Here is a 16,430-nt window from a genome sequence, read left to right as displayed (position 1 = left end):
TACAGTAAGTACAGGGACTACAGCAATAAATTAATGATTTAGGTGAGGGAATTAACATAAATATGAATTTTAGATATTAAGTAACTGATGTCTGCAGTTTATGGATCCTCAAGTTTCTGTATCCTGGAGTCATCCTTTGGGAGGAACCATGCAGTCAACACTCACCTTAATAATGTAAATTCCACCTTGACAGTCATTTAAAAATTAAATTGACTTTGAATCCCTTTTCTCCATATATTTTTTAAAGAGTATTTTCAAACGTTTTTGCTTAGTTCTTATTGTATAACAGTGAGTAGGTATTCATCAATAGTTTCTGTAGATTTGCTTTATATGAATTGCAAGACTTTCAGCAGAACTAAATTAAAATTTATCAAAAATGTGATTAAGGTTTAAAATCGACTGATGATGTTGGTGCTGCCAAAGGTATAGGCTGCACTGATAAATTTCTTGGGGGATTAATTCACCACATTATTTCATAAATAATCACTGCTCTTCAGAAGTACCATTAACAAGCAGCCAGAGCTTATTGGTAGGATTTGTGGTTTTGGAAAATCATCAATTATTAAGATAGATAAAGAAAAGGTTCAACAAAGTTATAGGCAACACTACATCACAGTTCAATAATTAAAGCGATACTGTTCTCAAAACTGTATGTATGAAACTAAATATTAAACTTGCCTAAGAACTTGCCATCTGCTCATCTCGAAATCTGCTAATCAACTGTTAATAGTCTTAGAATTCAAAATAACATTAGTTACCTTCTGCCTTAACTTGCAGCCAAGTGAACAAACAAAATCTTTTACAGAAGCTGTGTACACGTGCCCTTACCTTTATATACCCTCCAGTGGAGACCAAAATCCTGCTGTTGGGAGAGAAGTGAAGATCTGTGACCCAGCCTCCATGTTTGGAATCCTTGATCTCTGCATCATTCGGACAAACATGAAGCAGAGAACCATCTCTCACCCTCCAGATCTATACAAAGAAAAAGAAATCTCTTTGAATATTAATAAATTGTAACAACTAACTCAGATTATCTACTTTGACTTCATTTGACTTGAATATCGTTCACTGTGTTAACCACATTTTCATTGAATATGTTCTGAATAGCTTTGATATGTAGCGAAAGGACATTAAACTTTCAATTCTGGAGTGAACTAAAAGATGGGCTGGGTAGGAGATTGAAAGGGGAGATAATAGTGGCTACAGTGCATTTGTGCACAAGTTGCATGGAAGTTCTACCAACAGTTTTGTTCCACAGACCTCAAAAATGACCTAACATTGGCTTAAATTAATGCAGTTTCTTCACCCAGCTAGGTGACAATCCTGGGTGTCGGCTGCAGATGGTGTTCTTATAAAATAATTGAGACCTTTATAAATGCCAGGAAATTACAAGACTAACAAATACGATGTTATTTTCCTCTTTGTTACAATATTCAGTTCCTGATGCTATCATTTCCTAAATTAATGGAATCTCTTCCCATGACAACATTAAGGAGGCTCGCATAGTTGCAAATAATGTATTACCCAACTGACAGGTGCCAACTAATTCTCCTTCCCCTTACTGATCAGTCTGCACCCTTGAACCAATGCCTTTCATAATGGGACGCTTGTTTATCTATACATTATTAACAAACTATTTGCAATGGCCTTCCACTCACATCAAATATAACTTCCAGCATCTTCCTTTGGCCATAGCATTTGAAAACCACCAATCTTCATTGATGACATTCAGTTCAATGTCACTAACACCACTTTCAATTACCCTAAATAGCCACACTGTCAGATCAGGATAGGAAAATGAGACCTACATGAATTACCAAAGATTAGGTATTGACAGTTTTAAAGCACCATAAGGTAACTTGGAAAATAGTTTGCAGAAGGGATTAAATGAGTTTCTTCTTTTACTTAATAAATGAAGTTTGTCATCGAGTAATACAGTAACACAGCACAGAATTTTAGGCCCTTCGGCCGAACTCACCTGGCAAACCAAGATGCCCAGCTGAGCTAGCCCCATTTCCCACATTTGGTACATATCCATCTAAAGCTTTTCTATTGATAGAACTGTCCAAACGTCATCTAAATGTTGTCATATCTGCCTCAATCACTTTCTATAGTGGTTTGTTCCATATACTGTACGTATCAACCTCTTTGGGAAGAATTTGCCCTTTAGGTTGCTTTAAAATTTTTCCCCTTTCACCTTAAACCTATTTCCTCCAATCTTATAACCATATAACAATTACAGCACAGAAAGAGGCCATCTCCGCCCTTCTAGTCCATGCCAAACTCTTACCCTATCCTATTCCCACCGACCCGCACTCAGCCCATAACCCTCCATTCCTTTCCTGTCCATATATCTATCCAATTTAACTTTAAACAACAACATCGAACCTGCCTCAACCACTCCTGCTTGAAGCTCGTTCCACACAGCTATCACTCTCTGAGTAAAGAAGTTCCCCCTCATGTTACCCCTAAACTTTTGTCCTCTAATTCTCAACCCGTGCCCTCTTGTTTGAATCTTCCCCACTCTCAATGGAAAAAGTCTAACCACGTCAACTCTATCGATCCCCCTCATAATTTTAAACACCTTTATTAAGTCTCCTCTCAACCTTCTACGCTCCAAAGAATAAAGACCTAACTTGTTCAACCTTTCTCTGTAACTTAGGAGATGAAACCCAGGCAACATTTTAGTAAACCTCCTCTGTACTCTCTCAATTTTACTGACATTTTTCCTATAATTCGGTGACCTGAACTGTACACAATACTCCAGATTTGGCCTTACCAATGCCTTATACAAATTCAACATTACATCCCAACTCCTATCTTGGATTACTTTTCCCTGCGAAAAGTACCGTGTGCATTAATCTTATCAATGCCCTTTGTTACTTGGTGCACCCCTATAAGAATATAGAATGTAAAATAGTGCAGCACAGTACAGTTCCTTCAGCCCACGATGTTGTGCTGATCTTTCAACCTACTCCAAAATCAATCTAACACTTCATCCACATAGCCCTCCACTTTTATTCCATCTATGTGCTTGTCTAAGAGTCTTAAATATCTTTAGCATATCTGGACATTTAAGGACCATCACCCTGACAGTGCATGCCATGCACTTAATAGCTACACTTACCTCCGACATCCCCATTATACTTTCTTCCAAGATTATACCCTCTCGTATCAGCCACTGTTGTCCTGGGAAAAAGTCTCTGGCCATCCGCTTGATCAATTCCTCTCATCATCTTATTCACCTCTATGAAATCATCTCTCACAAACCTTCATCCTAAAAAATAAAAGCCCTGGCTCACTAGACCTTTTCTCATAAGACGTTCTCTCTAATGCATGTAATATCCTGATAAGTCTCCTCTGCAGTCTCTCTAAAGCTTCCATGTCCTTTCCTTAATGAGGTGAGCAGAACTGAACACAAACTCCAAGTGTGGTTAAGCAGTGTTTTATAGAACTGCAACATTATCTCACAGTTCCTGAACTCAATCCCTGGCTACAAAGGCTAACACAGAATAATCCTTCTTAACCACCTGTCAACTATCACGGCAACTTTGAGGGATCTGTGGGCGTGGATCCTGAATCTCTGTTCCTCCAAATGCCCAGAATCCTGTCTGCCATTAACCTTGTATTCTGCCTTCAAATTTGACCTTCCAAAGTTTATCACTTCATACTTCCCCAGACTGAACTTCATCTGATACTCCTCAGCCCAGCTCTGCATCCTAACAATGTCCTGTTGTAACCTACAACAAATTTTTACACTATCCACAACTCCACCAAACTTACTAACCCACTCTTGCACATCGTCATCAAAATCATTCATAAAAATCACAAAGAGCAGGGATCCCAGAAAAGATCCCTGCAGAACATTACATTTACTGTTTGACCTTCATCAATTTCTTTAGTCACTTCCTCAAAGTCAATCAGGGTTGTGAGGCATGACCTAGCCCTCACAAAGCCATGCTGACTACCCCTAATCAGACTATGTTTCTGCAAATGCTCATAAATCTTCTCCAATAGATTTCCCATCACAGATGTAAGACTCACTGGTCTAGCGTTCCCAAGATAACCCCTATTACCTTTCTTAACCAAAGGAATAACATTTGTCACCCTCAAATATTCTGGTACTACTCCTTTGGCCAGTGAGGATGTAAAGATTATTGCCAAAGGTGCAACAATCTCTTCCCTCGCTTCCAGTAATAACTTGGGGTATATCTCGTTTGGACCAGGGGACTTATGTGTCCCAATTCTTTTCAAAAGCTGTTCCCCATTTCCACCACTGACCCCACAATGAGTACGGGTGTGTGTTCACCCAACCTCACCCCTTCTGACGTCTGCACTCAACTCATCGGTCTTGCTGACATTGAGTGCAGGGCTGTTGTTGTGACACCACTCAACCATCTGATCGCTCTCTCATGTATGCCTCCTCCTCATCATTTCAGCTTCTGCCAACAATACAGGTGTCATCAGTGAACTTATAGATGGTGGTGGAGGTGTGCCTCTGTTGATTACCAGCAAAGAGATGTTATTACCAGTCTGTACAGACTGTAGATTCCCAATAGGGAATTTGAGGATTCAACTGCAGAGGGAGGTATATTTGAGTTTTTTTTTTCAGATTCTAACCTCTTGAGTTACCCCCATCTCAACCTCTCCACATCTGCCAGCCATTCTCAAGGCCCAAGCAGTGTAATGTTCACCATAAACACCTCAGCCACCTCTCTCTTCTTCAGCCTCCAAGCTGCTCCATGAAAACAACTTCTTAGGATAAATGCTGTGTCACGTGCCCCAATATCTCCTGAAGTAACTCCCAGTGATGTTGTGGAGATGGAACTGGACTCTCTGACAGTGGTGTCTGAAAAGAGGATGCTGTCCAAGTAACATGCCATCTTGGACAATGTCTCCCATCCACTACATAATGTACTGGGTGGGCACAGGAGTACGTTCAGCCAGAGACTCATTCCACCGAGATGCAACACAGAGCGTCACAGGAAGTCATTCCTGCCTGTAGCTATCAAACTTTACAACTCCTCCCTTGGAGGGTCAGACACCCTGAGACAATAGGCTGGTCCTGGACTTATTTCCTGGCATAATTTACATATTACTATTTAACTATTTATGGTTTTATTACTATTTAATTATTTATGGTGCAACTGTAACGAAAACCAATTTCCCCCGGGATCAATAAAGTATGACTATGACTATTAAAATTTGATTTCATTATGCTCGTGTGAAGGGCACTGGATTTTTTTTCTCTAGAATTCAAAGTACAAAATAAATTTTAGTTATTGTTATGGTGGTCCCATTTGAAGTTAAGTTTCCTCTTTTATTCTCTGCAAGTGAAGTATTGGCCTTCCTTATTTTAGTTGGATACCTGGATAAGCTGATCTTTAGACATAATTCTGTAACTTTTAAGGGCATTTATATATACTTGCAAAGAAATCTCATTTCCTTGTATAAATAGATCAAAGTAAACTTAGCAAAAGAAATAAAAAGATACTATTGTATTTTGAGTTAAGTGATGTTTACCCTGATTTCACCATTGTCATCTCCAGTTGCCAAGTATTCGTTATCCCAAGTAAATCTGCAGCTCCTAACACAAGCATTGTGGCCGGCCAGAACAAGAGGAGGCATGGTGTTCTTCAGGCTCCAGATCTAAAGATGAAGGTTAAATGATTGATAGATATGCAACACCACCATTAAAAAATACAAGAAATATACTTCCCAGAAAGCTCATTCAAACGATATTTCTTACAGGCTGCCAAAAAAAGTTTGACAAGGTGTTAGGATAGGTAAATAAAAGCTTGGGTTTAAAGGGCATATGTTATCAGAGAGGCAGAGGGAAAGAGAGGGGGCAGTGAGGCAGAGGTGGAGGGGAGGCAAGGGGCAGGTGGGAAGCAGGGGAGAGGATTAGGGTAGGGGTGGGGGGGGCAAGAGGTGGCTGTGGGGGGGGGTGAGGCAGGGAGGGAGACAAGCAGAGAGGCAAGAGAGGAGAGAAAGGGCATTTTCAAGTTGCAGTAAAATAATTCTCCACAACATTCCAAGAGAAACCTTTGCATTTGCTGTAAAGCATGGATGCAGACTGTAACAGAAAACTAAAGTGGCAGCGTGCAGTGAAGGAATTATGTTTTTACCATGAATTCTAATATCTAGTGCAAAATTGGCATTTCACACCGCACCTCCAATAAGAGAAAGTAATGTAAAATAAATATCTGGCACATAGTCGGAACATTTTTAGCCAGATGCTACAGACCACCGATGGAAAATTTTATAGATCAATGTTATATAATGTCAGGAGTGATTCTGCAAAAAGCCCAGGAGTGATTGTAGAGTAAACCAGGAGGGTAAAATCAGAGTATTTATACCCACTGTGAGAAAGCCCAAAATAGGAGCCAAAGCATATAGATTTTAGCTATATCTTTAGGAAATGCACTAAGAAGTGTATGCAAAAACCCACCAATCTCAGACTTAAAATCAAGAATACACCCGAGTCTGGCAGCTTTTTATTAATCAAGGATAGAACAGGATATCAAGTAAGGGCCACCATGCAGGAAAGCAAATGTCTTTCAAAATGACTCAAGATAAAATTCCTGTCCCTATTCCCACATTGACCAGTTTTATCACAACGGAAATAAAAGCTGAAAATCAAGTCTTGGCATATTCCACATCAGCAACGGCTTTTGATGGCTTTAAAAAGAAACTTACTCATTTTTATATTAATGCAGTACACAGGTTGTATTAACATATGTAGCCTGAATAATTTTAACACCAAATGACAATAATCATTTGGATTCTGGAAGTGTATCTGAAAGACTGCCATAATTCTGCATTCATACATTTAACTGCAGCAAACCTCCTATGCGAATGCTGAGCCCTGTAACAGCGTTAGCATTTTCAAGTAGTGTCACACAGTGCTACATTTTTTTATTGACAGTATTTTGAAAACAAAATGTTGTGACTTTGCTGCGTCCAAAGATGATTTTTTCTGACATTTGAGACAGCAAGAGACAGTCCAATAATTAACTCCATTAAAAATTGCCATAAATGATAAAGGTTAAAGAAGAGAAAATACCAATCCACATGGAAGATAGAAATCTACTGGACAGGAGCCGGCCATTTGTCCTCTCACATCATGCCAGCTAAAAACTGAGCTATTTAGATTGCTTCTACTTTCCACCTCTTCCTGAATGTTGAAGCATTTCAAGTGCTGAACCTTTAAAGGTAATGAGAGCTTCTCATCCATCATTCTTTTGGGCAAAGAATGCCAGACTACCACTGTTAATTAGGTGAAAGTACTTCACCTCATCTCTCCACTAATCTTTAAATCTATGTCCCTTCGTTATCAATCTTAACCAAGTGCACACTTTGTCAATGACTTTCACAATGTTGCAAACTACAAATTCCTATATTAGAAATGAAATTAATTTATTTGACCAATTCAAAATAAAGGCATTCAAGACTTTTCTCTACATGTGGATGGACAGAAAAATAAATATTCAATTTTTTTGAATTAAGCAGCACATATGGGCAGACATAGATTTAAATGCAAGTATTGCAAGTATCATGAATTTTCCTCCCTCTTCCAATTTATAGATTCTATCTTTGCTTCTAAAATACTTTATCACCCCTCATAGATGAAAGAGCACTTCAGTATTACCCAAAATTTCTATTCAAGAATTATGCAAATATTCATAATAAATTTCTTTCTGCAAATCTTCCAAAGCATCTTCAGTTTCAGTTTTATGTACCAACCAGCTTACTAGACTTTAACAATGTAATGCACTGTGGTGTCATCATTGACAGTGAAGGGTATCAAAAATTACAGAGAGATCTCCATCAGCTGAATAAATGACCTGAGGAATGGCAAAAATCATTCAATTTAGGTAAGTTTAAGATTTTGCATTCTGGGAAGTCAAACCAGGGTAGGACTTGCACATTGAACAGTTGTGCCTTGGGGAAGGAGTGTTGTAGAACGGAAGGACTGAGTACAAGTTCATAGTTCCCTGAAAATGGTGGTGATGGAAATGTCTAGCACACTGGGAACTGATACTGGGAAGTTATGTTGCATTTGGTGAGGCCACACTTAAAGTAGTGATTTGATCTAATTAATTAATTAGAGCTAACAAAAAGGATGCGTCTTGGAGAAAAATTTAAGTAGTAGTGGTGAATAATTGAATGATTGAATGTTAATGGATGGAGGTACTGTAGCTCCAGCAACATCCCCATCCTCAGCGACAGCACAACCAAAACATATAAGTTTCTAAACAAGGTTGCTGCATTCTTGGCCACATTCAGCCAGAAGCAGCAAGTGAATGATCTATGTTAGCTTCCTCCAGAGATCCCCTCTCTTACAGTTCCCAGGATTTTCCCAATTCAATTCACTCTACATGATCTAATGATACAGTTGAGGGTCATGAATGCAGAAAAGTCAATAACAAGGTAACAATCTGGCTCCATCAGTGAAAACATGGCCGGCTGGTGGCGCAATGGTACCAGCGCTGGACTCCGGAGCGAAGGCTCCCGAGTTCAAATCCAAGTCAGGCCCCCCCCCCCCCCCCCGGGGCATGCTTTCCATCCGTGCCAAGTTGAGTGTTGAGCTAGCCACTTGGTCTTGTAAAAAGAAAGGTCGAGTCAGGAACATTCATATTGTGACCCGGTTAATCCAAACAGAGACCAATCCTGACACCACGCGCCAGACAAGAATGGCTGGCACAACACGCTAAAAAAAAAAGTGAAAACATGCTCTGGAAGAGACTGCCTTCAAGCTGTTCCAATACGCAATACCGAAAGAATATGGTAATATCCAGATATGCCCTGCCCCTACAAAGTAGACCAATTCCAGTAGGCCTAGTCAGTCTGCTCTCAATCAAAGGCAAAGTGACAGATGGCATTACTGACAGTACTATCAAGTGGAACTTATTCTCCAAGAATACCCAGTTTGGTTTTCCATAGGACCACCTAGCCCAGACTGAATCACAGTCTTGGGACAAACATATGCCGAAGAGCATTTAGCCAGATGCGAGGAAAAGGGTGATATGAAGGCAGCATTTGACTGAGCATGGCAGCAAGGAACTTCAGAAACTTTGATCTGTGGACATTAAGGGAAAATATCAAAGGATTGCTATCATAATTCGGACAAGATAAAATTATTGTGATTGTTGGAGATCACACATCTCAGCCCCAAGATATTGCTGGAGGAGTTCTTCAGGACTGTATCCAAGGCCAAACCAACTTCAGCTGATTCATCAATATCCTCCTGAGTATCATAAAGTTAAAATGAGAAATGTTTGCTGGTAATTGTACAATGTTCACTTCTACTTGCAGCTCATCAGGAAGTGAAGAAATGAAACACAACACAGTAAGACCTGTATGATATTCAGGCATGTGTTGTTAAATCCAAATAACATTTGTGCTCCAAGTGCCAGGCAATGATCACCTCCAAAAAGAGAGAGCTTCACCACCTACCCTTGACATTGATTGGGAGTATTAATATCATGTCCTTAATCTGCGGAGTTATCTCTGATGATCTTCAACAAAATACCTCTCCCATTCTCTTCAATGCTACCAAGCACCACAGTTACAACCCAAGACTCTGACATCTAACATCCCACACACTGAGAATGACAAAGGGAGCAAGAGCAGTAGCTGAAGGCTCCCCTTCAGGTTGAACACCATCCGAACCACTTCCTTCACTGTTACTGGATCTGAATCCCGGCAAGTCCCCGAACAGAAGATTGTGGGAGCAACACACACAAAATGCTGGAGGAACTCAGCAAGTCAGGTAGTATTGATGGAAAAGAGTACACAGTCGACATTTTGGGCTGAGACCCTTATTCAGGTCTTGACAGACGTGGGAGTGTCTGCAGGACTAATAGTTCAAGTGGGCAACTCAACATCACCTTAAGGATAATTAGGGATGAGCAATGAACTCTGGTCTTGCTGGTGATGATGATATATCCCCAAATAATATATAAAAAGTAGTAAGATTTAAGGGCTGTTCTAGATTCATTGAATATGCCTTTTCTGAAGCTGCCTAAAATATTGGTACTGAGTGTGTAACAAAACTTCAAACATTTTCGCATGATTTCCCTTACTAAACAGTGCAGAACATGTTTTTCCAGCCTTTCAACACTTGGCTTCAAAGAGAATGCACATAGCTTAGGCTTCACCAGTACACTTGGATCTGATGAAAGGTGAGAACAAGGCATATTTATCATCAGGCAATGGATTCTCTAGTCCATTTCCCTGAGTTCTCTCTTTTACTGCAACACACATCAAAGTTGCTGGTAAACGCAGCAGGCCAGGCAGCATCTACTGGAAGAGTTTCAGTCGACGTTTCAGGCCGAGACCCTTCGTCACACGCATCAAAGTTGCTTGAATTTCCAGCATCTGCAGAATTCCTGTTATTATCTCTCTTTTACTGTCTGTTTCTTTTTACTGCAGCAGAAATAAATAATTACAAGGATAAAAAGACTCAACAGCCATTACTTGTTGCAGAAACACGGGTTTAGAAAAAGGTTTATAAAGTGATCTGAGAAGTCTTCCTTATGCAAAGATCATGTGAAATAAATTAAATTTTATTAACACCATCGTTCACACTTCCGTTGTGGCTGACACACTGGTGCAGCCGTCACTAACCCTCCCTCACACCTCCGGGAAATGATTCAATCTGGTTTTCTCTCCAATCCCAAAAATATTCTGAAGGGTTAATTGTCAACTGTAAATTAATCTTGGTGTAGGCAAGTGGTAAAATAATCAAAGTTGAAGTTCAATTGTCATTCAACCACATACATGAATACAGCCAAACAAAAGAGGGCTCCCCCGGGGCCAAAATGCAACACACAGCACCAACAGTCATACACAGCACACAGAATTATGATGACAGTAAAACATGTAGTCACAAAAAAACAGCCCAGTTTTCTGAGTGTCCTGGCCTATAGGTTGATGGTGCATGGGATGTTGTCCTGGAGTCACGTTTCTACAAGAACAAGCACACAGTAGTCCTCATCACATGCTAGTGCTTCCACCGAGTGAACACTGGAGAACAGCACCAACAGGAGGGACCAGCACCTAATCCAGCAGCGGCAGCTCTGCTCTCCCCCACACTATCTCCAGCATCTGCGACAGGCGACCCCCACGGCACGAGGGCCAGGTCTGAGCAAAAACCAAGGGCATGCAGCTTTCTCGCTGCCAGTCTCACCAATGAACCGGTGAAGCAGAGTTGCAGTATTCTATGATACCAATGTCCAACAAGGTCTTGCGATCACAAAAAAAAATGCCCAAGACGATCATTTGCACCATTTCTTGGACTGCACAGTGCCTCTGATGCCTTTCTAATTGAGTGTCTGATGAAGGCTGCAACATGGTACGCAACAAGTCCAGCTCCATCACTATACAGCAACTTGCCAGAGGAGTACATCTGCAGTACTTGATGTTCTTCATATCCAGCAGTGACTTGCGATCATAAAAAATGACAATTACACTTTGGCTTGGACCCAGAGAGGCTGCTGCAATCAATCTCACTGCCATCTTACCAGAAAACAAAAAGGTGTTGATGGTATGCATGTGAGACAGAACAGGTTGCAAGGTGGAACAGAACTGATAGAATTGCTGTGCTGAGAAATAACATGAACCTAACAGGTCAAAAGGTCTTCTATACCATTTAAGTTTAATTAGCTAACGTAATGCAAGTCAAGCAATCCAGCACTTTTCCAATGAAGACTCCATTGCAAAGCATTGAAGATTCCAGACCATGCTCAATAGAAGTTATTACCCTTCAACCATCAGGTTCTCGAATCAGCATAGGTAACTTCACGCACTTCAACACTGAACTGATTTCCACAACCAATGGACACCCTTTCAAGGACTCTGCAAGTCATGTTCTCAATACTTATTTATTAGTGTAGTGGTTAGCACAACACATTACAGTTCCAGAGATCCAGGTTCAATTCCCGCAGCTGCCCACAAGAAGTTTGTATGTTCTCGTGACAGTGTGGGTTTCCTCCCACAGTCCAAAGACATAGCGGTTGGTAGGTTAACTGGTCATTGTAAATAGTCCTGTGATTAGGCTAGGGGTAAATCGGGGGTTGGTGGGTGGCGAGGCTCGAAGGGCCGAAGGACCTATTCCGTGCTGTATGTCAATAAATAAATTTTTCACATTGGTAGTGTTATCAGTTTTTGTTTGTGTGTAGTTTTACATGGATTCTACAACATTTCCTTGTTCTACTGTGAATACCTGGAAGAAAATGAATCTGAGAGTAGTAAATGGTGACATCTATATATTTTAATAATCAAGTTACTTTGAATGTTGAATGGTTGATATTGAATGGATTCTAAATATTGTCAGAAACAACACACATCATTTACATCATTGTGTGAATAAAGGATTATACTAGAAATACCCAGTTGACCAAGCAGCATCAGAGCTGGAATGGGATAGACGGGTAGTTCGGAAAACCCCAAAGAGCATCTTGCTCTCTCACAAGTGCTCAGTTCTGAATACTGCGCCTCATGTCAGTATTCTCTTTCATTTCCAAGTTCCAGTAAGAGCAGCAGCAGATCACTGTTTATAGCCTTTCTTTCTCGCTCTCTCTCCCTCCTCAGTACTCCTTAGCTTATCTCCTCCGAACAGATCAGCTGTGCTTTATGAGTATCTCAAGCTGGCACCATCACGCTCACACGATCTGGCCTCTCTTGGCCGCCACAGGCATTCCCTTCATTTTCTCCACCTTCCTTTTTCTGCAACTGAAAACAAGTTTGATTTCTAACTTCTCGCAGTTCTGCTGAAAGGTCATCCACCCAAAACATTAAGCTAGTTCCTTTCTCCAAAGATGCTACCCAAATACCATGTAGCTCTAGTGTTTACAGGTTTTAATTCCATGACAACCCCTTTGAAACCTCCTGTGCAAGATATAATGTAGAAAGATCTGGGCTTGTGATTTGTCTCTTACTCAGATAAATGCCAGGTTGTTAAATTCATAAATAAAATGAAAAAACAAAATTCTGGAAGCACTCAGCTACTGAAGTGGAATTTGTCGAAAAGGGAATTCTTCTAGTGAGGGAAGCAAACACGTGTTTTTGAGATTCCAGGGCTGCAGGTTGTCTGCCCTCCTCGTGCGAAGGTTAAGGATATCTCCAAGTGGCTGCTGCAAATTTTGGAGAACAGAGAATATGACCAACAACAAAAAGAGCTAAGAAAAAGAATAGAAGGTAGTAATCTCTGAGGTGGTGCAGGACGAGGGCTTCAGATTTTTGTATCATTATGCTCTCTTCCAGGGAAAGTGGGACCTATACACATGGAACAGTTTGCACCTGAACTGGAGGGAAACCAATATCCTTGCAAATTTCAAAAGTTCAAAGTACATCTATTATCAAAAAATATATTAATTATACAATCTTGAGATTTACCTGCTTACAGGCAGCTACAAAACAAGAAACCCAAAAGAACCAAATTAAAAGGAAGACCAGCACCTAATGTGCAGAGGGAGAGAAAAAAAAACACACAATAAGAGCAAACAGCAGCATTCAGAACCAAACTGAGTCCATAGACATGAAGCCCAGATCAGCCGGAGCAGTTTCAGCCTCAGCGCCGTGGAGGGCGGAGCAAACGTCACGGAGCAGCCAGCACAATTGGCCTGACCCTCGCCTCCAGTCCCGACACTCTGCCTTTTCAGTCCATCTGGGCCGGAGTTTAAATTGTCCAAACACCGGGTTATCCACCGTAGTAATATGCTCTGGGCCTGGACCCCACCGCCACATTCTGGCTGGTACCCGATCTTTTCAAATCAGTCCAGTGCTTAGATCAATCCAACCTTGCTCTTGGTTTAGGCAGATGGGCTCCAAAACTACTCTGCTCGCTCCAACTCCAACTCTGGCTCCGACCGCGTCTTGAGCATGCCTCAGTCTTGCGCCAACTACTTCTCTTCAAACATGACATGCTCTGACTTTGCATCGCTCCCCCACACCTCGACCCTTGAGTCAGCCTCATTGTTTGTGGTGATCGTTTACCACAATCACCACAGAAAAGCTGTGTTATTAATAAATTAATTAGTTGTATTTCTTGCTTTATAAACCACCAGTAAGCTGTCACCCATCTTCAGTGGCGCCATCTTAAACCTGAAGGTTTGCTGGTGCTGCATGGGGGTGGGGGTGGTGTTTAAACTAGAATTACAGGTGGATAGGAACCAGAGTGCCAGAGCAGATAGTGGAGTGGTTGTAGGAAAGATATTGTTAAGTCTACAAAGTGAGGAATCAAAAGGTTGAGCATGGTAGGGCTAATGTTCTGAGCTGTATATATTTCAATGCAAGGAGGATTGCAGGAATGGCAGATGAGGCTGGGGCACGGATCAGAATGTGGAATTATGACATTGTAGCCATTAGTGAGACTCAACTGCAGGAGAGGCAGGACTGGCAGCTGTTGTTTTAGACATGATAGAGCAGGTGGGATTAAAGGGGGAGGGTTGGCAGGACTAGTCAGGGAAAATGTTATGGCAGTGCTCAGATAGGACACACTGGAGAGATCGTCCACTGAGGCTATTTGGGTGAAACTGAGGAATAAGAAAGGGATGACAACATTAATGGGATATACAGATCACCCAATAGTCAGCAGGATTTAGAGGAGAAAATTTGTAGATTGCAGACTGCTGTAAGAAACAAAGTTGTAATAGTAGGTGATTTGAACTTTCCACATATTGATTGGGACTTCCACACACAGTAAAAGGGCTGGATGGGATAGTGTTTTTTTTATTGAGATACAGAGTGAAAGAGACCCTTTGAGCCTCTCCACCTAGCAATCCCCCAATTTAATCCCAGCCTAATCATAGGACAATTTACAATGACAAATTAACCTACCAACTGGTACATCATTGGATTGTGGGAGGAAACCAGAGGTCCCAAATTAGAGGGATACTAGATCTCCTCTTAGGGAATGAGACAGGGAAGGTGACAGGAGTTTGAGGAACACTTTGCATCTAGTGATCACAATGCCATTAACTTCCATATAGTTATGGTCCTCAAGTTGAGATTCTAAATTGGAGAAAGGCCAAGCTGAAAGAGATGGGGGAGATCTTGAATGAATTTTTTTTTGCATCTGTACTTACTCAGAAGACAGGCACAGTCTTTAAAAGTGAGGCAAAGGACTGTTTACAGCTTTCAGAGGAGTAGGCATATGCTCTCTTGAAGCAAATTTGGGTGGACCAATCTCCAGGACTTGACAAGGTGTTCCCTTCGACCTTGTTGGTGGCTAGTACAAGAAATTGCAGGGACCCTAACAAAGATATTTAAAGTGTCCTTAGCAATGAGTGAGTTGCTAGAGGATTGGAAGATAGCTTACATTGTTCTGTTGTTTAAGAAAAGCTCTAAAAAATAAGGCAGGAAATTGTAGGCCAGTATCAATAGTGCGTGTTATTGGAAGGTATTCTAAGGGATGTATAAACACTTGTATAGACAGAAACGAATTAAAGATCATTAACATGTCTTTGTGCATGGTAGCTTATGTCTAACCAATCTTATTCAGTTTTTTGAGGAAGTTACCAGGAAGTTGATGAAGGCAAGGAAGTGGATATTGTCTACATGGATTTCAGCATGACCTCTGACAAGATTCCACATGGGATGTTGGCCAAGAAGGTTCAGTTGCTTAGCATTGAAGATGAGATAGTAAACTGGAATAGACATTAGTTTCACAGGACAAGCCAGAGTGATAGTAGATAGTTGCCCCTCTGTCTGGGAGCCTGTGACTTGCGCTGTGCCACAGGGATCAGTGCTGAGTCCGTTGTTCTTTGTCATCTATATTAACAATCTGGACTATAATATAGTAAACTAGATCAGCAAATTTGCGGGATGACACCAAGAATGGGGGTGTAGTAGACAGTGAGAAAGGCTATAAAAACCTTGCCTTGGGATCTGGACCAGCTGGAAAAATGGACTTAGAAATAGCAAGTGGAATTTAATGCAGAGAAGTGTGAGGTGTCACAGTTTAGGAGGACAAACCAGGATAGGACTCAAACTGTGAGCAGTAGGGCACTGAGTAGTGCAGGACAACAGAGGGATCTGAGAATATAGATCTATAATTCCTTGAAGCCACAAGTAGATAGGGTCATAAGACGAGCTTTTGACACATTGACCTTCATAATACAAAGTATGAGTACAGGAATTGGGATTTATGTTCAAGTTGTTGGTGAGGCCTAATTTGGAGTATCATGCGCAGTTCTGGTTACCTATCTACAGGAAAGATCTCAATAGAATTAAAAGACTACAGAGAAAATTTACAAGGATTTTGCCAGGACTTGAGGAGCTGAATTATGGGGAAACATTGATTAGGTTAAGAACTTTATTCCCTGGAGTGTTGGAGAGTGAGGGGAGATTTGATAGAGGTATACAAAATTATGAGGGGTATAGATAGGGTAAATGCAAGAAGGCTTTTTCCACTGAGGTTGGGT

General features: G+C 41.0%; 1 protein-coding gene across 3 annotated transcripts in view; it reads right to left on the bottom strand.

The window, feature by feature from the left end:
• Positions 1-16,430, bottom strand: part of apaf1 (apoptotic peptidase activating factor 1) — a 246,539-nt gene that overhangs the window by 32,378 nt on the left and 197,731 nt on the right. For all 3 annotated transcript variants that reach the window (XM_063072508.1, XM_063072510.1, XM_063072509.1), the window contains 2 exons: positions 5,524-5,649; positions 829-972 (listed from right to left, as the gene is read on the bottom strand). In XM_063072508.1, the coding sequence (XP_062928578.1) occupies positions 829-972; positions 5,524-5,649 (270 nt within the window). The remainder of the gene's footprint in view (positions 1-828; positions 973-5,523; positions 5,650-16,430) is intronic.

Source organism: Mobula hypostoma, chromosome 20, assembly GCF_963921235.1.
Source record: "Mobula hypostoma chromosome 20, sMobHyp1.1, whole genome shotgun sequence".
NCBI lineage: Eukaryota > Metazoa > Chordata > Chondrichthyes > Myliobatiformes > Myliobatidae > Mobula > Mobula hypostoma.
Note: the sequence above shows the minus strand (reverse complement) of the source record. Positions and strands in the feature narration are given on the sequence as shown.